At 43.4% G+C, this 27,295-nt stretch overlaps 4 protein-coding genes across 6 annotated transcripts in view; 3 read left to right on the forward strand and 1 right to left on the reverse strand.

Moving 5' to 3' along the window:
* The window catches only part of eml2 (EMAP like 2), a 45,564-nt gene extending 37,032 nt beyond the window's left edge, over positions 1-8,532 (reverse strand). The window contains exons 1-2 of the mRNA XM_030066703.1: positions 8,122-8,532; positions 7,155-7,386 (exon numbers count right to left, since the gene is read on the reverse strand). Of these exons, the coding sequence (XP_029922563.1) occupies positions 7,155-7,227 (73 nt within the window). The 5' untranslated portion in view covers positions 7,228-7,386; positions 8,122-8,532. The remainder of the gene's footprint in view (positions 1-7,154; positions 7,387-8,121) is intronic.
* A 522-nt stretch (positions 8,533-9,054) lies between these two features.
* On the forward strand, positions 9,055-15,380 carry rhbdd1 (rhomboid domain containing 1). Its single transcript, XM_030066706.1, has 8 exons — positions 9,055-9,329; positions 10,191-10,355; positions 10,576-10,855; positions 11,337-11,469; positions 11,669-11,757; positions 12,249-12,302; positions 13,896-14,048; positions 14,132-15,380. Exons 2-8 carry the CDS (start codon positions 10,203-10,205, stop codon positions 14,239-14,241), a joined length of 972 nt encoding a protein of 323 aa, XP_029922566.1. The 5' UTR covers positions 9,055-9,329; positions 10,191-10,202; the 3' UTR covers positions 14,242-15,380.
* A 2,187-nt stretch (positions 15,381-17,567) lies between these two features.
* LOC115370593 (rhomboid-related protein 4-like) lies at positions 17,568-23,937 on the forward strand. 2 transcript variants are annotated; one of them, XM_030067689.1, is made up of 7 exons: positions 17,568-17,720; positions 19,767-20,046; positions 20,128-20,245; positions 20,470-20,558; positions 20,674-20,730; positions 21,321-21,476; positions 21,655-23,937. In XM_030067689.1, exons 1-7 carry the CDS (start codon positions 17,568-17,570, stop codon positions 21,834-21,836), a joined length of 1,035 nt encoding a protein of 344 aa, XP_029923549.1. In that variant the 3' UTR covers positions 21,837-23,937. The 2 variants fall into 2 exon arrangements, with proteins under 2 accessions (XP_029923549.1, XP_029923550.1); XM_030067690.1 differs by lacking the exon at positions 20,674-20,730.
* A 568-nt stretch (positions 23,938-24,505) lies between these two features.
* LOC115370592 (rhomboid-related protein 4-like) overlaps positions 24,506-27,295 on the forward strand; it is a 32,041-nt gene continuing 29,251 nt past the window's right edge. For both annotated transcript variants that reach the window (XM_030067688.1, XM_030067687.1), the window contains exon 1: positions 24,506-24,643. In XM_030067688.1, the coding sequence (XP_029923548.1) occupies positions 24,638-24,643 (6 nt within the window). In that variant the 5' untranslated portion in view covers positions 24,506-24,637. The remainder of the gene's footprint in view (positions 24,644-27,295) is intronic.

Genomic DNA, 27,295 nt, shown 5'->3' on the forward strand with positions numbered 1-27,295 from the left:
CGCACATGACCTGCATGCCCTTACTGTACATCTACACAGTCACAGTCACACTGAAATCACTGAGCATCCGTGCACAGTGTCAAAGGCTGAAATCACTGCTGTTGTGTGAGAACGTCCCGGCTCCAGCCAGGGTGATTTTCACGTTTTTAGGTTTCATGCTTCTCTCTGCAAGGAGATTTAAAAAAAACAAAAAAAAAAACACACACTTCATCCCGCGAAACCCTTTGAAAACCAGCCCAGGTTAAACTCAGAAACACCAGGCAGCCGGGCTGGGGATGGGTCCTGAAAAGTCGACGTTTCAGAGACAAGAGGTTGCCACCTCCACCGGGCGGGGACACAACACTGAAACACACTCAGCAATGTCATGCTTGTTTTTGGCCTGCAGCAGAAGTCAAATCCTGGGGCGGTGCAGTGGTACAGGGTGACATGGCTCACAGCTTTTCCAAATAGAATGCAAAGAGAATTTCCATAAAGATAAAAAAATAATGCAACAAAGACACAGCAAACTGTGAGGGCACAGAGACAACCAGCGGCTCTTATTGATATGCTAAGACAGTCACCACACGTCCCTCTACAGCTGAAGCCACACTGCATGCTGCACGGCTAACACACACTGCTGCACTGCTAACACACACTGCTGCACAACACTGAACCCTGAAGAGGACGAGTGTCATTTAAAGTCTGCTGTCCCAGCAGCTCGTGCACTGCCCTGTTACTGTTTGCCTCCTCCAGCTGTTTTGCTAACATGTCGGCATGCGAGTGCCCGCTGCACTTGAAGATTAAAGCTGGAACAGGAAAGATTTTTGTGCGAACAATACACCCGGTTTATAAGCATAAATAACAATCTGAGGCTACAACACAGAAAAGCGTCCGATCCATTCTAATTGAGGCTCTGCTGCTTTGCCCAAAATGAGATTCTGGCTGTGATCAGCAGCAGGAAATGTTTGCTGCATACAGGATGTGATGTATTAGAAGCTGAGCTCATCAACCACAGCCTCTTCACCTAATCCACTCACTGTCCATTTATCTAGCAATTCTTTTTTTCAATTAATCAATCAATCATTTAGTCTGTAAAGTGTTAAAATAAGGACAGCTGCACATGAGAGGTTGGCAGAGCCCAAACTGATGTCTTCAAACTGCTTCCTCGTCTGACCAGCAGCCAAAAAAAAAAACACAAGAGAAACATGAGCCTAAGTCCTCTGAGTGAAGCTGGAATGTCTGTTGTTGTTGTTTATTTGAAAAATGACAAAAATGTCAATCAAGTAATCAATTGATCACCCAGTTGTTTCAGCACAAGGCCGGTGTGCAGTTAACTGTTGATGCTGTGATGTCAGGGTAGGGACAGACTGATCGACTGGTCGGCCGATTGATCAATTGATATCTGGCATTTTAAGATAATCGACGTGGCCTGCTGTCTGCGCTGACGAGGCCGCTGAACAAAGAGTGTGTGCACACACTCCTGCAGGTGGTAAACAGCCAACCATGCCAAACATTTATTTAGCTGACACATTTTTTTTTAAATGGAAGATAAGCTCTGCAGACAGCGTGCAGTTCTTTAGCAAATAGTGACAAAGCAGAGTAGCAGTGTTTAAATTAAATTACGCTTCATTTAAATTTAGTCATTTTGTGTCTCATTTGTTAGTATTTTATCAGATGCAAAAAAAAGGAAGAAAAAAAACATTATCAGCATCATATATAACTATTGGCATAGGCCACTGAAAAGGCCCGTCGGTCCAGCAGGATACTGAGGCTGGACTGTTTCGATCTAAATAAAGTCAAGACCAAAGGAACAGTAAATTTCCCGTTTCTTTCTGGACTTTGTGGCACTCACAGTCTTGTCTTACAAGGTAAACCCCACCCACCTGCCGCCTGAACACAAAAACCAGAGCAAACCACACACAGCGTCTGTGAGTACAGCTTGGCCCAGTTCTGACAGGAGCAGGGGGCTGCACACCCCAGATCTGATGAACAGAGCTCCTCTCTGGTTACAGCGACAAGACAGACGCCAGAGGGACGGAGGGAGGACAGACAGGCAGACAGACAGACAGGCGGACAGACATCTCCTCTCCTGTACTACGCTCCACGTGGACAGGCTGCTGCGTGCTGCCTGCCTCCCACCTGCTGCACAACAAGTCAAACAGCCGGCCAGCGGCTCTGCCTGGACTGTTTTCCAGAGGGTGGGAGTGCCGTCAGCTTTGGCTCCCGGGTCTGTGTTCAGTCTCACTCTCAGCCCTCACGGCTCTCGTTTTTACTCCCACTGGGCTTTACTGATCCTCAGGGCTTAGCCTCTTGTCGTCTTTTAGTGATAGGAGGATTTTCCAGCAGTTTGTAACCCTCGACCAAACGGCTGCAAAGTGGCCTGAACATGGTGAGTCCCTGCATGACCGGGGGCCTGGGGATCCAACAGAGGCAGACACCAATATCTGTTATTTTCCAACAGCTGATACCAGGACTGATATGATTTTTTTAAGAATCATAATATAAATACACATGTGAAACAGGCTCAGCTTCTCAGAGGATGATTAAATACTTTATAAACAAAAGACCATGTTAGTTTTTCTCTGTTGCTAATTTGCTATTTCTATTAATGGCACACTCCCAGAATTTAAAAAAAGAAGCTCGCACAAATACCAAATTTCATGATCAGCCAAATATCAGGAGTACTAATACTTCTTGGACGGATGCCGTCATTGCTCTTTAAAGGTGGTATCGGTCCAAACGTCCCGTCCCATGTGAGTCCTGCACGGGTCCAATTTTCAAGATCCGCCCCGACCCGACCCGGGGACGTACAACCCGCACCTGAACTGCAACCCACACATCAGCCCGATTAGTACCGCAACCCGATCTGACCCATTGAAACACGACCCGCAGCCCAACCCGTAACCCGTATTTAAAGTAATCATTTTGGGTCATATTGTCTGAATGTTGAACAGCATATGGCCACAGTTAAGGTGCCAGTGAGTAAACAACGCACCTGAATGAAGCAGCTCTTCCAATAAAAGCCTGACTTCAGCTCCATCATCAATCCTCTGTGTTCTTCTCCCATACGACTGTAAAATCAGTTTGTTACGTTTAATGCTTTTAAAGTTTTAATCTCTTAAAAGGAACTTTACATGTGTAATAGTAGACTTAATTTCTGTCCAGACTTGAGCGACGTTCAGCAGTTACGAGCCGTAACGTGTTGCTGCAGTCACAGCCCATGGATCATGTCACAGCATTACAACCAGCTTACAACTTATGTTTTTATTTTATTGTATTTATTATTATTTTTATTAATTTTGATGTGTCGATCTAAAACCCGCGACCCGACCCGCATGTTATTTTTTCCACCCAGATCCGAACCCGGGGAAAAAAATGTTTTTAAAAACCACCCGAAAATCAGCTGTTTTTGCAGGTACCCGACCGAGTGCAGAACTCTGCCTTGAGGCACAGAAGTCCACCGGCTGTCGTTCCAAGCAAACACAACAGCAGCTGATTTCTCTGATTGATCCTCTGCTCTGTGGCTGAAGGTGTGCTGATGACTCAAACAGTACAGGGAGACCATCCGCGATCAAACATCCGTCCTGCTCAAGTGTCATTGAGCAAGACACTGAATCCCTTCCGGCTCTGACCTCTGACCGCAGCCAGTAAAATGTGCACCGTCTGCTTCACAAAGTCTAAATGCACAATAAGACAATCTACAACAGGTGGTTCAAGCATAAGCCTGAAAAATCTGGATTTGGTGACGTCGACGTCCCGGACCAATCTTAATTCTAACCCTAGACTCTAAACCCTAATCTTAATTCTAACCATTAACTCTAAACCCTAATCTTAATTCTAGCCCTTAACTCTAAACCCTAATCTTAGCTCTAACCCTTTACTGGCCCTGAAAGCTGCAGAATGTCGTCACTTTGAGGGATGTTTGTCCTTCATGAGGACAGAAACACAAGAAAACACACAGACGTCACCGTGAGTCGGTGCAGCAGAGTCACATCCAGTCATCCTCTGCCTGCTGCCTTCCATCTAATATGAAACAGAAACAGCACATTAATCTTAACGCCCCCTCCAGTCATTTACTAAGCCCCTAAAAATAATCTATTCATTAATATTACATATTTAGAGCTTTTTCCATGAGAAACATCCCTTTGTGCCTTAAATATAACTCTATACCAGGGGTGTCCAATTGTATGCCATGGAGGCTGAGAGGCTGCAGGTTTTCATTCCAACCAAAACCTCCACCAGGTGATTTCACTGATTAGTCCTCCCTCTCTGCTTGAAGGTGAGCTGAAATCACCTGGTGGAGGTTTTGGTTGGAATGAAAACCTGCAGCCTCTTGGCCTCTATGGCACATGGTTGGACACTCCTGCTGTAAACCCTGCGCTCATTAAAAATGTGAAGATCCATGAATATGCAAACAGGCCCCGCCCCCTGCCAGCTGACACAGCGCTTCATAACCGGCGCTCTGTTCACAGCACACAGAAGTCCCGTCCTGTCGTGAAAATTATACCATATTTCATGATCTAACCATGAAAGAATTATTTTATTAGTGAATCTCTTAATTACATTAATGTTCTTTATTAATAGCAGACATTCAGTTGGTCTTGTTTTATTTTCTGAAAACAAAACTTGGCCAGCAGCAGCACGCCACCGGCAGAGCTGATAATGATATGCAAAGCAGCGCCCAGCAGCTGACGGCTGATTGGTTGTTTGGTCTGTGACGAAGTAAATCCAGCTGGCTGGGGTCTGAGTATCACACACACACACACACACACACACACACACCCCTCCACCTTCAGCAGTGTGACAACAGCTCCCTGCTGACAAACTGAGAGCAGATACAGTCAGCAGAGTCAAGGTCATACATTTTAGGGACATGAGCACATTTCTGAACAGAGTTGGACTTTCAATGAAGAAAATAAACAATAAAAACTGAGCAGGTGCTGCTGGTGATGGAAAGCCCTGTGAAGGTTCTCTCCCTCATTCTCCCCTGAAAAACTCATGAATTTAATGAAGCAAAGACAGCAAACTCCTATACTGATTTCTTTTGTGCCATTTAAAAAGAAGAAAAGCTTCCTACAAAGAAAAAAAAAACAGCCAGGTTGAGATGATGTGACCCCTGACTGCAGAGCCAGCTGTCACTCAATGTGCTCTTCCTGTTGTGTGCACAGACATCATCCACTAGATATTCTTATTTTATATTATTTTCTATCTCGGTAAGTTTGTCAGGACGCCTGCAGCTCTCGTGTGAAGTCTTGTGTCGTCTCAGATGATGTGTGGTTTAATTCCCGTCGGGGCTGGGCTTCCTGCAAACTGTATGGGTGACAGCGTCCGCCACATGGCATGCATGTGTTGGGTTTTTGGATAATGAACATCTCCACTCCAATCAGACGGCCGTGACCCCTCGCTGTCTCTCCACCTGCCACTCAGTATGGCCGTCTGCACAATTAAGTGGCAGCTTTTCGGTTAACAGGATATTGAACCGTTCTTCCATAATAACCAGTGAGAGCTCTGCTGCCTCATCTGGGGTTTTTTCACCACCTTGTGTTTTATTCATTTCTCTGTGTCCTTTGCTTTTTGCGTGAAGCAGTTAGCATCAGTTCCCTGAAAAATAAACCACACAGCGACAGAAGTGCTTTGTTTGGACCAGCCGCACCGAGACTCCTGCCTTGTCGGACTGACAAAGACACATTTCACTAACCAGCCTCCATCCTCGGCTCACCAGCGCTGCCACCACAGATATCATCTCGCCTGCCGCCCGCTCAGCATTTGCATGTTTTTGTTTTTTTTTTCATCAGAGCGTGACAGCTGCAGCAGACACCGGCCTACAGGTGTGAGAGATCACCTGTATCAGCTTCAGCTAAATTACCATCATCAATCATTGGTATTTTTTCATTTAAACCTGGATTTTTTTTTTTTTTTTTTTTTTGTCAAAAAATGCCTTTATATCCTAGCATTCTTTGTCCATATGTTCAGCCTTTTTGGAAATATTCCTAAAGGCCTCAGTAGAAGTGAAACATATATTTCAAAGATTTTTAAGGCTGCAAGTAAAAAATAATAATAAAAAAAAAAGGCTCCCACCATCGCCCTCCTGACCAACATGATCAACTCCATCCACTCAGAGAAGAAACTGACCTCCTCTCTCCGACCTCAAAGGAGGAGGAGGAGAGATACTGGGAAAAACAAGATGGCTATAGGTTTCATGTCATTTCAGTTCCACAGCCTGTTTTTCTGGAGCTTTGCTCAGGGAGGAACTTCATCATTTCACTCTGATTTGGGGTATTTTATAAAAAGGACAAACGTGGCCTGAATATCAGTCTAACCCCCCTGTGGTCAAACTGCAGTCACAACACAAGACAGCAAGAACGCCTCCAGCTGCCTGACAGCGGCGCTGCTCCTATGCGGTGCTGCCGTCCCTGAGAGTCGCTGCCACAGGTGGAGAATGACCAGAGAGACAGGTGAGAGAGCAGCTGAGGCGTGTGTGCACCTCCTCGCCTCGACGCTGAGCCGGATGGGACACGACGGCACAGGACAAACACAAAAAAACACAACTCACACCATTCCTTTGGCAGATGTGTTTCTAGATGTATGTGTGTGCACGTGTAGGTAACATGCATTCACCATTCATGTGTTGCAGACGCTGGATAATATTTTCATCCCCGGTACCCAAAGAGACCCTGAGAGATCAGATCTAAAAGCACATGCACAATGCACAATGATGCAAAACACACTGCCATACTGAAGCCAGACTGTGTGGGGATTTGAGCTGCTCACTGCTCTCAGCCCTAAAACACACGTCTCATAGAGATATTTAACAAACTTTGTGACAAAATTGGCCAAAACAAGACACCTCTGATGCCTCAGGCTGATTACTTTTCAAAGCAAATACAAAGGGAACAAGTCCAAGTCCAAAGAACAACTGAGTAAATAAAATGAAGGTAGACAAATGTAAAATAGAACTAAAAACAACGCCATATGTCACGTTATGGAAAGCAAAACAGAACAGAACTGAAAGAGGCGCTCATGAAAACAGCACTGACACTGACAGATGACGAGCAGAGTGTATCTGAGACTGTAGATTTGGACATCAGACACTACTGCAGCACTTCAAGAAAATGAAAAAATGTTGATATGGCAGCCCCTGCGCTGTTTGTGTGTGTGTGAGTGTGTGTGTGTACCATTGTTGCAGTACTGTAGCAGCAGGTTGGTGCTGTCACACAGGCTGCCGCACGACGCGATCCTCTCCGACATCCCTGCTGCTCGCTCCCTCTCCTCCTCTGTCTCTCCTCCTCTGTCTGTCTCTCCTCTGTCCTCCTCTGTCTGTCTCTCCTCTGTCCTCCTCTCGCTCCCGGGACGTCTCTCTCAGTCCTCCTCTTCCCCCTGCCCGTCCTCTGTCGGCCTCACCCCGTCCTGTCTCCCACACATTCAGAGAAACAAACAAACAGCACACCTTTACCTGCTCCGGCTCCCCCTCTCTTCCTCCCGTCTCTCACCCCCCGCTGTCAAGCTCGCTACGATAAGTCAAGTACAACTTCCGCTCGCTGCTGTCAAAATAAAGTTCTCATCGACTAGTGGCTTATTAGGAGTATGATATATATATATATATATATATATATATATATATATATATATATATATATATATATATATATATATATATATATATATATATTTTTTTTTTTTTTTTTTTTTTTTTTTTTTTTTTTTTTTAAGATAATGCTTTCATAAGAGCTTCCAGTGCATTCCAGAAATGGAATGGGTTTCGATTCGTTCTCGTTCCATTTCTTTTTTTTTTTTTTTCTAGGTTTTTTTTCGCAGCATTTGGCTTTATTTGATAGTGACAGTAAAGAGTGAGACAGGAGAGGGGGGGTGACATGCAGGCAGACGGCCTCTCAGGACTCACGGCGTACACGCTCTGCTATGTCAGCTACCGGGGCGTCCCTCCCTTTTGTCTAGGGTCCATAAAGAAGATAAAGCCTAATCATAAAAACTACAATACTCCTCCTCCTGACATTTTCTGAGCTCCCTCTTCTCTCAAACAACACAAGAAGACCCTTGTTTTGTATTTGATAGATAGATAGATAGATAGATAGATAGATAGATAGATAGATAGATAGATAGATAGATAGATGGAGGCTAGCCTACCTGAGTGGGGCCAGGTGCAAATTCCATCCTCTTCCTGATTAAGAGAAATTGCGTTTCTTTTATGTGATATTTGTTTGTGTATTGTTTTGTTTTGAAGGGAAAGTGTCTAATTTCCGACAAAACTCCAGTTATCTCTTAGTGGCTTGACGCAACTTCCCCTCCGTCTGCTCTGAGTGCCTCTGTTACTATAGCAACAGCCTCTCCAGCAGCGCCGGTTGGCCAGTCATTTGAGACGACGTGGAGGGAGCGGGGCTGACTGGAGCTGGAGCCGCGCTGTGCTGCTTGGACTGATGCTCTGGACAGTAATACCAATAATAATAAAAAGTTCACACAGGTGTGCACATAAATGCAAAGGGTTAAGGCTCAGATGTACAGGTTCTGATGATGAGAGCGAGCTGATCCAGTGGAGTCGGGTTTCCGCGCATGGCTGAATAATTAATCAGCGCGCTACACCTGGCGCACAAAGAGTGTGTGAGCAGAGCGAGAGCTCTCACTCTCCTGCAGCCTCCGCTCACACATCACACCGCCTCGGTTTGTTTATTTATTTATTTATTTATTTACATGTGGGAGGCAAGGAGACCTCTTTTCGGTCCAGTATATTTTTTCTCCGGGACATAAAAATATAAAAACATGGGGGGCATGATTCCAACAGTGACTTTGATGCATGATGGGGTGTGTGGGGGAGGTTGTGTTTTATTTAAAGAGCTTAAATTAAAAATTACAAGAGGTTCCAATTATTTTACTCCAACGGCATAAAATGTGACTGAATTTGATTTTTTTTTTCTCATGAACAATGTATGTAACATGTACACTTCATGTATCTGACCTGAATTAAATCAACTAAGGGAGAAGAAGAAGAAGCGTGACAGGTGCTGGACCTGGACCTATGTGCTGGACTGCCAGAGCGTAGTCGCACAGTGCGCATGCGCAAGACACGTCGATTTGTTTTGATCACGTGACGGTTCAGCCTACGTCTCTACTGTAAACATGATGCAACTCCGCGTTAACGTCCAGAAACTCGACGGGACTGGGTGGAAGTGAGGGCTGTGCACGCCGTCTCCTCCGGCCTGACGGGGTTCAGAGTACCGAGGTGCTCCGAGGGTTACACCCGGCCTCAGACACCGACACCGCGGCCACACGCTGCACGGCCCGCCGCCGCCTCCGTCTGTAAGCAGGAAGTTCCTCCGCTAATTTGGCTTGGCTTTTAGGTAAGTTCCTTTGTTTTGTTCCCAACTTCGCTTTACTTAGCAGCTGCTGGGCGTTGTTCGGTGTATTAGTTTGTTAGTTTGTTTGTTTGTTTGTTTGTTTGTTTGACGGAGCGTTCACACTTGGTGGAGAACCAGTGGTGTGTGTTGGTGTTGTTCATGTCAAGCCCCTTTCCCACCTCTGCTGTTACAAGATTGTACTGATTATACAAAAACAGCCTCAGTTACCTTCAAATTAATTAACATTTTTATCAATACAGGTCAATTTGACCTCAGTAGTTAAACCTCTAGAAAATGAATATGATAAAAAAAAAAAAAAAAAAAAAGTTACCCAAGTTTTTGTATCAGGTACTTCATGTGTCTTGTTGCCTGACTGAAAACCCTACTAAAACCCTTCACCCAGGTTTTTATGAGTACAGTAGTTAACTTCATGTATTACAGCCCAAGGGAAAGAATATATTTTTTAATATTTTACTGTTGTTCTGTTTTCTTGTGAAATACTGAGTAGTGTCACAAGGCAAGGCGTCCTCTGACAGCTGGGCAAATTAAACAGCCTGAGAGGTCGTCATGTTTTAGGAGGGCTGTTCTGACACAGCAGGTCACAAGTAGGCGTTGATTTGTTTTAAAGGATGACAGAGCAAAATTACTGAGATCAGCATTCTACAGTCAAGCTAACACTCTGTCTTATTAGCATGACTGGGATACGCAGGCTGTGTATTCACTGTGAAGCTTGTTTGAATCTAACTGATGGTCTCTGTCCCACATCATCTCTCTTCCTTCCCTCTCGTCTGCTGTCTCTGCCCACTCTAAAATTCCTAGTGACACAGAAATAGTCTTTTAAACTGCATGACTCTCTCTTGCCAGGCTGTGTTCAGCATGCAGCGACGACAGAGGGGCTCTCAGCTGGGCCTGCTGCTGCTGGCCTCCCAGCTCTTCCAGGTGGGTCTGGACAACATCCCCCCCGTCACCCTGGCCGTCCTGGGACTCAACGTCTACCTCTACCTGTTCCCTGCCGCTCCACTGATGCAGGTAACACACCGGTGTAACACGTCCACTGTTAGGACTTCTGCTACTACAGGTGGCTGTCGCACAGGGCCAGCAGGGCAGTGTAACCAGCAGGAAGATCCTTCCAGAATCCCTCCTGGGTTCAGGCCCGGGGACATGATGTTTACTGCTGATTTATTATGAGACTTATTGGCATGTTGGTGTTATTCTGAGCACGGCTGTTCTCCATTCATCTACCCTCCAGGCCTGTGTGAGCGTCCAGCAGGCCTACTGGCATGGAGATTGGCTCCGCCTCCTCCTCTCCCCGCTGCACCATGCAGATGACTGGCACCTGTACTTCAACATGGTTTCCTTCCTGTGGAAAGGCATCAGGTTGGAGCGGCGGCTGGGCGGGGCCTGGTTCCTCTACCTGCTGTCGGTCTTCTCTGTGCTCACCGGATTGGTCTACCTGGTGTTGGAGGCGGGGCTAACAGAGCTGACCCAGGACTCTTCCTACAGTATTCAGTGTGCTGTGGGCTTCTCAGGTACAAACTGCCCACCAGAATCCAAAAAGACACAGACCTGTTACTTACTCTACAAAAAGCACCAAGAGCAAATGCACAGGGCACGGCCCTCGTTCCCAGAGGCTAAAATCATCGTCAGACCAAAGCTGATGCGTTCTGATGTTGTGTTTCCAGATAGGGTTGCAAACCGAAAGTTGCTGGTAAAAACAACTACCAGCAAAGACGAAACTCATTTCCGTCACTCTGTTTGCATTTGCAGTTTGAATTTGCATATGCAGCCCTTGTGTAACAGGCCATGGCTTACTGTTGTTCAAAAATGTTTGTGTTTCATTGGTTGGAATTTTTAGGTGCATGTGCTGTCAGGCCATCAAGTAATAAGTAAAAATGCACCATTTACAGATAATAATATGAAAAAATAAGTGTATGATTACTGAATAAATGAAGATGTCATTTCATTGCAGCTTTGATACTGGTGTTTAATGATGACTTGTTCTGTGTCTAGGCGTCCTGTTTGCTCTGAAGGTGCTCAGTAACCATTACCACCCAGGGGGTGTGACCTCTGTGATGGGTGTCCCTGTGTCCAATCGCTATGCCAGCTGGGTGGAGCTGGTGCTGATCCACCTGACAGCACCTGGGTGAGTCACCAGTCAGAAGTCACACTCAGGATTCACCACATCTGCATAAACCAGAGCTCCAGCTAGCAGTATTATGAAGACGAGCTAGTAGATTCCTGTTGAGCCACCTCTGCTCATGTCCATGCAGTCTGCAAGGTGCTATGGATAACAGCCACCACCAGAGGGCGATATGCCATAAACGATGTGCTCTTCTCCTCAGGACGTCCCTGATCGGTCACCTGGCTGGTATCCTGGTGGGTCTGCTCTACACAGCTGGACCCCTGAAGAAAATCATGAAGACATGTGCAGGTCTGTGGCACTGTGTGTGTGTGTGTGTGTGTGTGTGTGCGTGTTGCATAATTGAAAAGATAGTGTACATGGGCATTTTTGTGTTGAGTTGGACTTTAATTACCCCCATTGCAGAGAAAAATAGATAAAATGGCATCAGTGAGAAAATAAACCTCTGTTTTTCTTAATTTCTGAAGATTTTTTGTAGGCATGTGGTCTTATTACACATGATTTTTACCATGCACCGACTGTCAGTGACAACTCTTATGTTCAGTAACTTGGTCAGTATGCATTTTGGCACTGTGATGTGTTTTGTTTTGATTCTGTGCAGGTGAGTGTATTTCAAGACTGAACATGAATATGCATCTATGTGCAGAGTTGTTTGTGTGTGTGTGTGTGTGTGTGTGTGTGTGTGTGTGTGTGTGTGTGTGTGTGTTTAAATCCTAATGTTTTTGTAAAGGATTTGTTAAACGTGTTTTTGATCTTCTCTGTTTTTTCTGAATTCCCACCAGGGTTGGTGACATCAGATGGATATTACTCCCAGCCAAATGCATTCTACTCCTCAGGTAAAACAACATTTAAGGAAATCCAGTGTCTAGTCAGATATCCAATACTGAGTAATAATCAAGTGAGGTATGTGTTTTTTTCCAGTTTGTTTTGTGGTTCATGACGACCTGAGGAGAGAGGATGAGGAGTCTGAGCCAAAAGACATTACACTCACTTACACTAAAAATAAAAGCACTTTGAGGAAACTTTAGGGCTTTGTTAGGGTGCAGTTATATAAAGAAACCCCAGATGATTTTTTGTGGAATTCCTTAATAAACATTTGATGGGAGTTGACTACTCCTGTGAGCTTGGATTACATGGGAGTATCCCACTTAGGTAGTATATTTTATTTGTTTCTGTTTCTTCATTTGGTGGTAAAAAGCTGCTAAGCCTTAGATCAGTGGTATTCAATTAAAATTCAAAGAGGTCCAGTTACCAAAATTTCCTCCCAGCAAAGGTCCGAATCTTCTAATGGCTACTCAACCCGTGGCCCGGGGGCCGCATGTGGCCCGTGCGTCATTTTTTTGCGGCCCGCCACTGTCATATAATAAAAATATTTCTATTCTATTTAATGACTGAGTTTCAGTCTGTGGACAAATCATTTCTATCACTAACATTTTGTGAATGAAGTCTGTTTATTTTATAATATTTCATGAGAGTGCGATATGGCCTAACTTCAATATTAACCTCTGAGCAAGCTGCCCATTCTGTCCACATTTTGGGAATAAAGCCTCATTTTGTTGTAACTTGATCATTTCATCATTAATCATTGCATGACAATCTTTTATTCAGTGAAGTTTGGCCCGGGATTGAAATGTAGCTGTTTTCTGTATGTTTTGTTCATTTTTAGACTAGTCATGTAGCCTATGTCAAAAATAATTGTTTAAACGTCCAAAATAGGTCAGACATTTTTAGCTTGCGGCCCTTAGACACAGCTGAATTTTGCTGCGTGGCCCCTGAGCCATCTTAAGTTGAGTGGCCCTGGTCTAAATAGCTTCTGCGGGTACGTTTCCTCAAACGATCTGTGTTTGGTCTCATAGTGACGCTTAACGTTGCCACTTTTTTATTATCACCACAGTTTCACAACATATGAGACACAATGGTTTAGAAGTGGATGCAGGCAAATTGAACATGTATTGGTCCGTCCATTCATCTTTACAAGTTCGGTTTTCACTCTCTACTTTTCTCATTTTGGACCAAGCCATGTTCTCGTCTCATCTCCTTTCTCCCGCTATTCTCTGGTGCTGAAAGGTAAACAATCATTTTGATTGGCTATTGATGATGCTTCTGTCATATTAGCTAGATTAGCTGCGCATGCAGTCTGTAGCCACGACCGTCAGAGAAAAAATAACAACAAATGATTTATTTATTAATATCAGCAATGTCACGGGTCCGGACAGAACCATCACTGGGTCCGTGCCCGGACCGCGGTCCGCCATTTGGTTTTGCCCGCCTTAGAAGCTTTGCAGAAATGGCCATTGCTTTGTAAAAAAATGAGTTTATAGGAGTGGACATGGAGCCTGTTTTAGTTGCCCACTTTTGGGCTCAGGGTAATTTGTCTTTTTTTGTGTGTGTGTGTGTGTGTGTGTGTGTGTGTGTGTGTGTGTGTCTAGGCTACAGTGGCTTTAGAGGAGGACACTCAGCAGACCAGCGGTATACAGATTACACAACAAATGATCCAACACACAATACAGCAGCGTACACAGGAGGGCTGACAGAGGAGGAGCAGCTGGATGCGGCCATCAGAAACAGCCTGAACGACAGAGGTGAGAGAGGAGGAGGAGGAGAACAATAAGAAATGAGGAGTGGCGTATAGCGTTTAGAGTGCTAACAGTATTCTGTTGTGTAGGCCGCAGCAGCCAGAGAGGAGCTCCTCCTCCTTATGGTTTCCACCTGTCAGAGGACGGTATCACAGCCGAGGAGATGAGGAGGAGGAGGCTGACGAGGTTTGACCGCTGAACTCACAGCCGGCAGAAGAGAAGGAGCTTGAAGCGACAGATGAGACGTCAGAGAGAGGAATTTGTTTGTGATGTCCGCTCCAAACACGACCTCCACCTGGCCTCCAGTGATACCACACTGAATGCAAATGTTTTACCACAAAGTGTGCCAAATGTTGCTGCTCTTCTCTGGGCAGTTTTGTCAAATCCGATGCCTTTCGATGAGGTCGTTTACCAATCAAAGGGAAGATTCTGCCACCAGACGCTCTTACGCTGTACCAGTCAGTGGATCCCAGGAGTTGTTTTCTCATGATGGTGTTGTAATATTATTTTTTTGTTGCACTCACTCTGCCTCAACTTAGCTTTGTGTACTTCTTCAGTTACTGACAAACGACAGTTTCCAAAAATCTGGCATCTGTTATTGATGTTTTATATATTTGAGAAATGTTCTGCCATCAAACTCCATTGTATCTGCACTGGAAATGCCTTTTTGTGACATCCTGTCTACATCTGGCCAGGTTTCCGCAGCAAAAACACCAAAAAAAACAGGATAGCTCCAGAGATGTAAGGCACTACGCCAGCAGCTGTTGCTTGGAGAAGTAATTTTGAAATGCAGTGCACGGTAACTACAATATCTGTTATCTCAGACTGCTTGATGCTCTTAGTCCTAGATGCTTAAACATGAGTCAGCTCTTCTGGGCACACGCAGCACAATCCTCACCATTTATGGACAAAAGCCTCTGCTTGACAGGACATCACCTAAGGCTGAGCTTACACTGCACAACTTTTTCCCCAATTATTCTGGAGCGTTTCTGTGTTCCCAGGGTCCTGTGGTCCTCAGTCCAGTATTCTGTTAATACACATTAACCCTAATTCAGAGCTGGGGGGCGTATTTTTCAGGTTTCCTTTTATGAGTTATAAGAGCTGGGGAACGTAGGAACATGGGAACAAAGGAATCACCCCAATAATACGTCACCTCAAGTCAGAAATGAGCAGAAGAATGCATAAGAGCTTCTTTCCTCACTGAGATGGCCAGAAAAACTGATTTGTGGCTGATTTACATTTTGAATGCTCTGCAAAAAATAATCATATATAAATAAAATCTCTTTTGTTTTACAATCTATTTTTGTATTAACACAATAAATGTGTATGTTTTATAAATTCTTGTGGTGGTTTGTCATCTGTGTCAACTGTGCCACAGAGCATTTAGAGAAGCACAGGAAGCCCTTTTTTGGAATTTTTTTTTTTTCTTTTACAGAGACACCATAAGCATAAATACTTCTTAATTCAGTTTTGACATTCAAATTTTGACTTGATTCATTGCCTGATTTGTTATGGTGAAAAAGTCAAAAGTGCTTCAGTAGAAACACTTCACTCTATTTTACGTTACATAAAACAGCCAATAAACAAGGACAGTTTTGAGGTTGAAAATCATTTTTATAGCAAAAGTGCTATAAAAACAGTCATTGCACTCACTTCTGCTGAGTACACACAAACTGCATCATTTCTAGCAGTCATGATGATACACTACATGGACAGAGTATCAGGCCACAGCTCTTAATCAGTGACTTCTGGTGTGTCATTCAGTCCCATTGTCACAGGTGTATAAAACCCAGCAGCTAGCCATGCAGTCTGTCTTTACAAACATTAGTGAAAGAATGGCTCATTCTAAAGAGCTCACTGAGTTCCAGCGTGCAGTTTGCTGGAGGAGGGATAACGCTGTGGGCTGGTGTTTCTGGGCTCGGCCTCGGCCCCTCAGTTCCAGTGAAGGGAAATCTTAATGCTTCAGCTCACCGAGATATTTTGGTCAATTCTCTGCTTGCAGCTTTGTGTGTGATGAATTGTACCACTGTGCCATCGTCATCAAGAGGCAAACTCAGACCAGCTGATGAAGGATGAGACGCTGTGGTGATGTCTGACAGGTTGTCATGGTTCTGGACTTGTGGGTTGGACTACTTTTGTTTCTCTGTGTTTTCCTTGTGTTTTGGTGTAGTTTCCGTTGCCCTGCTGTGTCACTCCCATCAGGGGTCTCAACTGTGTCTGTTTTTTTCCCCAGTTCCACACCTGTCCTGACTCTGTGTGTTTGTCCTGATCGCTCCTAGTGTTTCCCCCAGCCCATCCTCTGCTGCTCCAGCCCCTTCCACAGGTGTGTCTTGTCCCCTTCCACAGGTGTGTCTTGTTGCCTCAGCAGTTCCTTGTGTATTTAAGTCCTGTCTTCAGTTCAGTTCTTTGTCTGATCATTGTCTTTGCTGTGTGTCATGCTTGTGGCTTCCTGTGTTCAAATATCAAATATTTCTGCCTCTGCCCCCCTGCACAGGTGACGTTGCTTTGCCATGATCATGTGATTTTTTTTTTTTTTTTTTTTTTTTTTTTGTGATTCAACCATGAAATATTCTCCTGTCAGCCAACAGACTCCAACAACGCCCAACAACTTGCAGCTGCAAGAAAACATGAAATGCCCCAAAATGCACTCGGGGTATGCGTGACTAAGAGTTTGATGCTTTGAAGCTACCAGAGAAATTAAAAAACCCACAGGAAGGCCAGTTTCCTGTCGAAGTGACTTCCTCAACAAAAGCAGCTGGGCAAAGAGCTGCCTGCGGACCTAACTCACAGTAAGTTTGTCTAAAGTCACTAATGCAGCAGTTAGAGCATTAAACTCTTCTCTGAGTGTTTTTATGTTGTGACCAGAATAGATTAGATAGATAGATAGATAGATAGATAGATAGATAGATAGATAGATAGATAGATAGATAGATAACACAACTTATTCATTTTTGGTTTTGTTTTTGGCAAATAATTTAGGCAACTGATTGCCAAAAACAAAGACAAAAATGTAATGGTATGGTATGAGGAGCACAAAAATCCAGATCCAGGCACAATTATGAGTGATAAAATGAACTTCATGTACAGAGGAGAGGGAACATTCTTACATAACAAACTGATTTGCCTGCAGCTCTTTGCCATCCAAGATAGTCTTGCTTACCTTTTCCATTCAAAAAACATCACCTTTTCATCAGAGTAAAGAGGGAGCATTGTTCAGCTCTAGCTTTTAAGGAAGGTATGTAAATTTGTTTTATCAGCCATTACGTGGAATCCCTGATTGCCTTACTGTAGCATTACTTGTTTTATTTCTCCATATGTGTGAGTTGGTTAGGGATGAGGAACAGGATGAAGAGGACAGGCTGCCAGCTCTGAATATTTTGGGCTTATATCCAACTCATTTTGTTCTTCATCCTGTAACCCCCTCTCACTTTCTCTTTTCCATCTTTGTCTACCGGAAAGCTTCTAGCAAAGCAGAAACAAATCAAAACAGCATGATTCTTATGATTCTTGTGGGTTGTTTTCCTTATGCAGAGGCAACAGAGGGGCTCTCAGATGGGTCTGCTGCTGCTGGCCTCCCAGCTGTTCCAGGTGGGTCTGGGCAACATCCCCCCCGTCACCCTGGCCGTCCTGGGACTCAACGTTTACTACTACCTGGTGCCTATTGTCCCACTGTCAGAGGTAATGCATTATTACAACACTAATATCACTATCTCTACTTTTACTACTGCTGCTACTGGTGGCAGCAGGTCAGTGCAGTGAGTTGGAACATCGCACTTAAAGTGGAGGATTTGTTTTCCTCACTGCTAAACAGTCCCTGAGTAAGACTGCAGGGGTGTGTCCCATCACCCCAAGCATGCTTCCTCCTCTTCCTCGTTATCTCCACCAGGTGGCAGCCTGGAGAAGATCATGTGTTTGTCCTTGTGTCTGTCTGTCCGCAGCTAATCTCATACCAGTAGTTTGAAAACGTTTGTTCTCGCTACTTCCACTCTTCATTTTCTCTCCTCTCATTCTACAGAGATGCTGTTTGCAGGGTTGGGCATTGAAAATCGGATGTGAATAGGAACCATTTCTAAAATTTTGATTCCAAAGGAATCATTAAAAATTTTTCATTTCAATTCCGGTGATCAGTTCAACTAAACAAATTAAACAAATTCGTTAGTTTCCACCTGCAAGAGCTGGACGGGTTTGGCTGCACACACTTTTGAGTGGCGCTCAAAAGCGTGGCTTTATTTTACTCTGAAAAATTCTCAACTCATTGTTGTAAGGGAGGATGCACCACTAACATGTGTAAACACCTTCACCTGCATGGCGTACAAATCAGCGAGTGTACAGTGGTCTCCCTCTCCTGCCCCGCCCCCCTCCGTCTCTCCTGAGCTAAATACAACCAGCACCTCATCACAGTCGGGTAAGGCTGTGAGTTTTATGTTATGCTATTTATGTTATTTAGTTGGTTGCAATAATGCAAGTGCACTAAGCACCATCTACAGACGGTCCTACTTTTCTGTTGTTACCACCCACATGAGCAGCAGCTCCCTAAACAAACTGTAAAGGAATTGGTTTTGCTGTGTCATCATTTCAGTGGCCTGCAGGAATGGGTTTATTATCATATCATTCATCCTGAATGACAGAAACCAAATTGAACTCACTGTATGCAACAATACATTCATTTTATTTATTTATTTTTTATTCTTTTTTAATCAAATTTTCTTGTGAAATGAACAAGTGACCTGTTTTGACTCTCAAAGAACCGGAATTGTGAATCATTAAGAACCAGGATCGAAAAGCAAAATCAGAATCGGAATCAAAATTGCTAAAATCCAAATGATGCCCAACCCTAGCTGTGTGTCATCTGCTCACTTCATTCACTGCCCTGCACTGCCTTTTGTTTAGCCCTGCTGTGAAACAGATACAGAGAGAACAAGAAAAGGCTGGACTTGAGAGGCTTCTAGAGGTGTCTACGTGTGCACATTTAAACACAGGATCCTTGATGTCATTTCAGTGGTTTATTTAACTCAAAATATAGTGGATGATTTTTTTCTATACAGGAATTCAAAAGAAAGAAAAGCAAGTGTTACAATTCTGAATATCAAACAGATAATAAAATAAAAATAGGATATCATTTGACTTACATCATTAATGCATCCACAAACTGGAATATTATTACTTCTTCTAACTCAGTTATTGGTACTTGGTACTAAACAAGAAAATAATGTTACTTTACAATGCATGATACATCAAATGAACAATCAAAAAAAAGGGAAAAAGCCCATAAACAACTCACATGAGTTCTCCTTTGTTTCACTGGTGTGGAGGGATAGGGGTTGTTCACCTGAGGGGAGGAGCTTTATAACTTGTGGGCGGTGTCTACCAGTGATTGACAGGCTTGTGATTTAACAACCCCATTCCTCCATCTGTCCATCCGTCCATCCATCTATTAGCAGGATAACTCAAAAAGTACTGGATGGATTTTTATGAATCTCAGTGAAAGGATGGTTCATGGACCAGTGAAGAACTTTTCAGGCCAATAGTCCTCAAACAGAAAAAATGAGGCTGTCATTTCCAAACACATCCACATAACGTCATGAAACCCAGCAGGGAGGTTAGTCAGGGGTCAAGGCAGCGCTGGGCCTGAGGGCCTCGGTTTCCAAACTCTTACACGCACCACCACAGAAACACAGCACTCAGCCTGGCTTAAGTCAGCTGTCCATCTTCCTGTCTTTCCAGGCCTGTATGAGTGTCAGGATGGTGTACTGGGACGCAGACTGGCTCCGCCTCCTCCTCTCCCCGCTGCACCATGCTAATGAGTGGCACCTCGGCTTGAACATGTCCTCCTTACTCTGGAAAGGAATCACGCTGGAGCGACGGGTGGGCGGAGCCTGGTTCCTCTATCTGCTGTCAGTCTTCTACGTGCTCACCGGATTGGTCTATCTGCTTTTGGGGGTGTGGCTAACAGAAATCACTAAGGACCAGTCATACAGCTGGAATTGTGCTGTTGGCTTCTCAGGTACACAACATCCACAATCCTTTGCACACCTCTCTGGTTTGGTTGCTGTTCAATAACACGTCCTACAACTTCTGTGTCCAGGTGTCCTGTTTGCTCTGACGGTGATCAGCAACTATTACTGCCCACTGGGTGTGACCAATGTAATTGGCATCCACACCACCTGGGTGGAGCTGACACTGATCCAGCTAGTAGCACCTGGGTGAGTCACCAGTCAGAAATCAGACTCTGAAATCCCTCAGGACTTACATGTCAATACCAGCCAGATACTGGTATTATGAATAATTTTGATGTCCCGTGTCTAACTCAATGGGTTGAGTAAGGCACTGGCACTGTCAGTGTTGGGCCACCTCTGCTTAAGTCCATGCAGTCTGTAAGGTGGATGGATAAAATGCTATGCCACAGACAATGTGCTCTTCTCCTCAGGACGTCCCTCATCAGTCACCTGGCTGGTATCCTGGTGGGTCTGCTCTACATCGCTGGACCCCTGAGGAAGATCATGAAGGCATTTGCAGGTGAGAGAGAGAGAGAGAGAGAGAGAGAAAGAGGGAGAGAGAGAGAGAGAGAGAATCTGTTTGATGTACTCTCTTGACTCACTGATCTGTTTTTTTTTTTCTAAATTTCCAACAGGGTTTGTGACATTAAATGAATATTTCTTCCGGCCAACTACATACTTCAATTCTTCAGGTACAAGAGTATTGAGAAAACGAGTTTGATCAGTGAATCAGTCAGGTCACATGAGGACAGGGAAGGGTTTGACATCAGGAGAGCACAGTGAAATCATGGACTTTAAAATTACTTTTACTCTAAAATTCAGAAGAATTCACAAATCAGTGCTTAGTTGTTAGATGATCTAGAACACGCCATGCTCAGTGCAGCAGTGTGACCTCTTCACTGAAAATAACTGCAAAAAGAAGGAAACGCAAACATGCCATCACTGACTGCTGTTGAGCTAAGGAGTGTTGTGCTCCTTGTGTGTGTGTGTGTGTGTGTGTGTGTGTGTGTGTATGCTTGGCTGCATGTTTGTAGGCTACAGAGGCACTAGACATTGCTTTGTAAAAAATGATGAAAAAGAAGACATGACTTTGAAGGAGTAAACATGGGTCTGTTTTAGTTGCCTGCTTTGGGGTTCAGAGTAATTAGAGGTAGTGGTTAGGGTTAAGGTTAGGTTAGGATAAATCTCCAGGAAATGAATGTAGGTCAATGTAATGTCCTCTGAAGTGATGGAAACACGACTGTGTGTGTGTGTGTGTGTGTGTGTGTGTGTGTGTGTCTAGGCTACAGTGGCACTAGACGAAGACACTCAGCAGACCAGCGGTATACAACAGATTACACAACAAATGATCCAACACACAGAACAGCGGCGTACACAGGAGGGCTGACAGAGGAGGAGCAGCTGGATGCAGCCATCAGAAACAGCCTGAACGACAGAGGTGAGAGAGGAGGAGGAGGAGAACAGTAAGAAATGAGGAGTGGCCTCGTGGTGACAGTACAGCATCACAGGTGTAACAGACCAGTGTGTCGTGTCACAGCGTTTCAGGTGACAGATGATAGAGTCAGATGCGAGGCTGCAGTGTTTACATGCAGTAACAACAGGCTTGTGTTGTGCAGGATGCAGCAGCCAGAGAGCAGCTGCTCCTCCACAGGACTTCCACTTCTCAGAGGAGGAGGAGGAGGTGAATCGTGAGGAGATCAGAAGGAGGAGGCTGATGAAACTTGACAGCAAAATAGCTGGTAAAAAGAAGTCAAACAGGTTTACAAGACAGATGACAGGAAGAGGAATCCCCTTGTGAAGGCTGGTCCAAACACGACTTGCACCCGCAACACTGCACGTCTGACACAAACACACAGACTTTGTGGTGAAACATTCGTTTTCTAAGCATCTCAGGCTTTGAAAACCCTTTATTTAGAAAAATGAAATGTTCTGTCGTCAAACTCAACTGTAGCTGCACTGAAAATATCTAGGTGTGACGTCTTGTCTACATTTAGCCAGTTTTCTGCAGGATAAATAATAATAATAATAATAATAATAATAATAATAATAATAATAATAATAAAATAAAACTAGAAAAGTGCAGTTTCTGGGGAAACTGCGTGGGCAAGCTGGAAGACGCTGAAAATTTGAGGTCAAAGCTTAAAAATGTGAGGTTAAATCTGCTGAAAATAAGTTTAAAGCTGCTCAAAACTCACAATCAGGGTTAGCTTGCCCACTAATAAATATGCAAGAGAATAAGATGTGTTGCCTTTTCAAGGCAAACATAACTAAACTTTGTAAGGTTTCTGAAGAAACTTTGAATGTGCTTGCCACCCTTGCAACCGCGTGGATATGTAGAAAACCAGCAGCCCTTATGCTGTGTGTAGAAGGTAGTTACTGTGGTCCGGGTATTTTCCAGGCAGTATTTCTCATCTTTTGAGTGGGCACTAGGATGTCTTTGGGCAGCTGCTATGGTATACAGGGTGGTTGCCAAGGTGCTGCTAGGCAGTTGCTATGGTCTTCCTTATTGTTGCTAAGGCCTTGCTAGGTGGTTGCCATGATTTTCCTGGTGGTTGCTATGGTGTTGCTAGGCAGTTACTATAGTGTTCCTGCTGGTTGCTAAGGCCTTGCTAGGCAGTTGCTATGGTGTTCTTGATGGTTGCTAGGGCATTGCTAGGCGGTTGCTATGGTGTTCCTGATGGTTGCTTGGGCGTTGCTAGGCGGTTGCTAGGGTGTTCTGGGTGGTTGCTAGGGTGTTGCTAGGCGGTTGCTATGGTGTTCTGGGAGATTGCTAGGGCATTGCTCGGTGGTTGCTATGGTGTTCTAGCCGTTTGCTAGGGCATTCCTATGCGGTTGTTATGGTGTTTGGGAGGGTGCTAAGGCATTGCTAGGTGGTTGCTATGGTAGTTAGGGTGGTTGCTATGGTTTCGCTGGTCGCGGCTCATGTTGTTGGCTAAGCTTCCGCTGAGAATGTTTTTGAAGTGCAGTCATCTTTAAAATGTAAAGTATTTTCTCTGCTCGATGCTCTGTGTTGTAGAGACTTGATGCTCATACAAAACAACTGTCGACACAGATGTAAAGCATATCTTGCACTAGTATTAAACATGCACTGTGCAAGCTTTTTTTTATTTATTTTTTTTAGATGGTATCAAGAGCAGCACCATGTTTGGATGTATTAGTTTCATGATGATTAATATTTTCTTAAACTGCATGACGCAGGTTGAAAGTTTCGCTTCTGTTTACAAAAATGCACTTAATGTTTTTTATGATATAATAATCTGTATTGTTGAAATATTGACTCATGAATTTTATACAGTCACAGCAGCCATGGAGGTGAAGGTCAGGTCTGAGTGACGGCCCTGCTGGCCCTGACATGTAGCTGCTCAGTTAGCTTCACTGCCTCTCTTCCACAGTGGAAACCAGTTTCTTTGCTCTGATTTACATTTTGAATGTTGCTAGAAGTGAGCTGGTTTGAAATCAGCTCTGTTTACAGTATTTTTTTTTTTTTTATCAAAATAAATGTATGTTGCTTTTAGAAGTCCACAAGGTGGTGGTGATTCATCTGTCAAATATCATAGAGTAATGGGAGGAGCAGGAGGCATGTTTTTGATCTTTTGTTATCAGTTTTTCTTTCTCTGGACAAGAAAACATGTTGAAACAGTATTTGTAGTATTTACAGTACTGAGCAAAATTAAGAAAGTATACTTTTTTTTTTTTTTTTTTGCCAAAACAACAGCAGTAACATTTTAAATAAGAATGGAAGATAAATGTGTGTTGCTGTTTTTGAAATGCTGAATTTCAAAGAGCTTTCTTGATTATTCAAGATGCAGATTAGGTTTCTGGTGTTTCATACCACATTTACACACGAGATTTTTGCTCAATAATCTGTGAATATGATGACCAAGCAGGCAGAGCCATAATAAAACAGCTACAACAATCTAATGATGACTCTTTTTTTTTTTAACCAACATTTTAACATGTGTGCACTTTAATGTTTTCTGTTTGCTGTGTGCTGCTGTTATAGATAGATAGATAGATAGATAGATAGATAGATAGATAGATAGATAGATAGATAGATAGATAGATAGATAGATAGATAGATAGATGGGAAACCATGGCGTGTTACATTTCAGTATCCGCTCAAGAGCAACGGATTTCCCACAGACCAGCTTTAAGGTCTTAAACTACTCATCTGTTTTTTCCCCTGTGATTCTGGAAACGTTATTTACTTATTGATTATTTTTTCAAATGTTTGCAATAAGCCGTCACTCCCCCCGGGATTTGGCTGGCCCGCTTCCGCCAGGGTATCTACCGACGTGTTGCGTGGCGGATGGCCGCTTGAGGGGAAGGAGGGGAACTTTCCGAGCTCGTTTGACTCATGAACGCACCACCGCGCGTGGCGCTGTGAAAACGCCAAAGAGCCGGGGAGGAGCGTGATGCCTTCAGGGACACGGACAGCAAACCGCCATATGAACCCCTGACGTGACTCCTTGTTGTGAGCGGAGCTGCCTTCGCTGCGGCTCTGGAGAACCGGCCTCCTGGACTCGGCAACATGAGCGGGTCTCCTCCGGGGCAGTCGCGGAGCTGAGGGAGCCGCGGGTCGCTTTACTTCTGTTCGGCATGGAGGTAAATCAGAAAAACCTCCTCTTAATTATGCCTATGTCTGAGCAGACATAGCCTGATGCTTTACACAGCCAGGGAAACCTGTTCTCTGTATCACGGGGTAGCTCTGTTTGGTTTGCGCCCAAGAAAAACAGACAAACAAGAGTTCGAGTCGGACAAACGAACAAACAAACAAACCATGTTTCCTCTTTTCTCATGTTATAAAAACGTCTTTATCCGCTGTTTGCATGCCCAGGTCGAAAAGAAGTGCTCTTAAATACATTAAAATTGTACTTGAAGTCCATACAGTATATTTAGAGTACATTTGTATTCTTAGCATGCTTACTTGAAGTGCATTAAAGATGTATTCTTTTGCACTTTAATATACTTGTCAAAAGAATACTTTGAATACATTAGTATTTAATATATACTTAGTGATGCTTTTAAAAAAATATGCTAATACATAAGCATTTTTATTTACATTTTAGTATATTTCCACAAAACATATTTATTTCATTCTTACTTAAAATACCATTTAGTATTACTTTGTATAAGTATATAGTTTACAAAGTCAACTTTTAGTGGGGTAAAAATATATTTATTCCATTTATGCTTGAAAGTGTACTGCAATATATTTTAAGCATTCGCGTAATAAACATGTGCTTCAGCCCACTTTTCAGAAGTATGATTTTAAGCATATATTTTTTTAAACATTTTAATGCATTTTACTGAAGCATATTATTTCACCCACTTAAATACAGTATAGCTATAATTCATGTAAGCGCATACAATATGCCAACTTCAAACATCTTAAAAGTCGCTTTCAAAAATCTGTTTTATTCACACTTAATGCAATTTCATTTGACATTTGTTTGCCATATGTGGATAACCATCACTAGTTCATTTATGAAAATACTACACTTAATGGGAAGAGTTATAGGCAGTCTGAATACTCCACTTAAAGTTAACAGTACCAGTACCAGTACTTGAATATATGAATGACATAAAACATCTGGTACACTTATTATCAGAAAACATCTTAGTACTCCATTACTACTGGTACATTTTCAGTTATACAAAATGAGCATATTTTATAAATGTCCATCAAAAATGTAGCTAAGTAGCTCAACATCAAATTTCAATTTACAAAGCATTTTCCATATGCAAATCACTGTTTCCATTTCTAAGTTTTCCAGTGCAATAGATAGCAGTCATGTATATTAGTCCCTTTCAATATTATTTGGCAGGGCAATGACATACATTTTCTCTTTAAAGTCAATCATCACACATTTTCTTCTGAAAGACTGTGCATGCACTGCATAAATAGTGTTGGACTCTGTCACCTCATGAATAAACCTGGAAGAAATTTTAAGGTCTGGGTCTCTATAAAGTTGCCTTCCAGAACTGCAAAGCTCCTTAACCAAAACACAGCTCATTTGAGCATTACAACCTACAGGGTGAAATGCCATGATGCTCAGGATCTTGCATAATGTGCTATCAGCTAACTCTACAACAGAGTTGTTTCTTTTGTGAAGCCTTGTGTTAGTTTCTGAGTGATAAAGTACACCGTTGACAAGAAAACGATCATAATACAGGCATTGTTGTACCCTGACACCAAAAAGATCCTCAATAGCAAGCATATGCCGCACTGGAACATTCACCGGATGAGGATTACCAAAAACCCTAACATTCTCTGACAGTAGTGATGATTTAGTTGTCTCTTGCTTGCTGTTCTGCATATCATAGAACAGTTCTTTGACGGTGTCTTTGGCATTTTTCATGTACTTGTCTGTCTTGTTGTTGAGGTCTCTCCATCTGAGGAATCTCTTGACAATCTGATCTTGGACATGTGTGGTTCCATTAAAGAACCTCAGAAGGGTGCCATTAAAAGACTCAAATGAAAATGTGGATGTGGCTCACAGAGGTCCCCAGTTTCTCACACTTGTAGAAATGTGTGTCATCAAATGTACATTAAATGTCATATTTTCCCTGCCATACAACTTCTCAAACTCCTTAACAAATTTCTTCAGTGCCTTCTCTGCATTATCAATATCGATTATTTGGATCTTTTCCTGAAGCAGAGCATAAATCCCAAAAACAAGAAGGAAAAGATGATTCCAATATTTCTTGGAAAGGACACCACAAAGCACTGGTAAAGCATAGAACAAAAGAAAAGCTCTCCATTCAGATGCTTTCCAATATTTTCGTTCTTTTACAGAACGTGGTACTCTAGTTATCTCAACTGGAGGCTGTATGGCTAGCAGCTGCTTATCAATTATTTCAGTTTTTGTGCCAATGTACCATGGCTTATCGTGGTTAGTGGAATCCAGCCATAATGTCATGAGTTGCCGTGTTACTCCTAGGCAAACACTGTGTTGGTATTCAGGCACAAACCCATTAACCATCTGAAAGTTTGCAAGCTTCATTAAAGGAGAGGGACCTTTCACCCCCATTACAGGTTGCTGGGGGGTTGCAGCCATTGCATGTTGAAAATGTTCAGATTCAGATCTGAGAGGAGGTTCAGGACTTACGTAACTGTATGAGCCCCCACCTTTATGGTAGCAAAAGTCACAGCCATACTCGCCATTAAACTGCTTTGTGTTTTGAATTTGCGGACGAGCCACTGAATCTGAACTACAGATCAGGGCATGCACCTTAGATGAATGTTGCTGATTC

This window comes from Myripristis murdjan, chromosome 13 (genome assembly GCF_902150065.1).
Source record: "Myripristis murdjan chromosome 13, fMyrMur1.1, whole genome shotgun sequence".
NCBI lineage: Eukaryota > Metazoa > Chordata > Actinopteri > Holocentriformes > Holocentridae > Myripristis > Myripristis murdjan.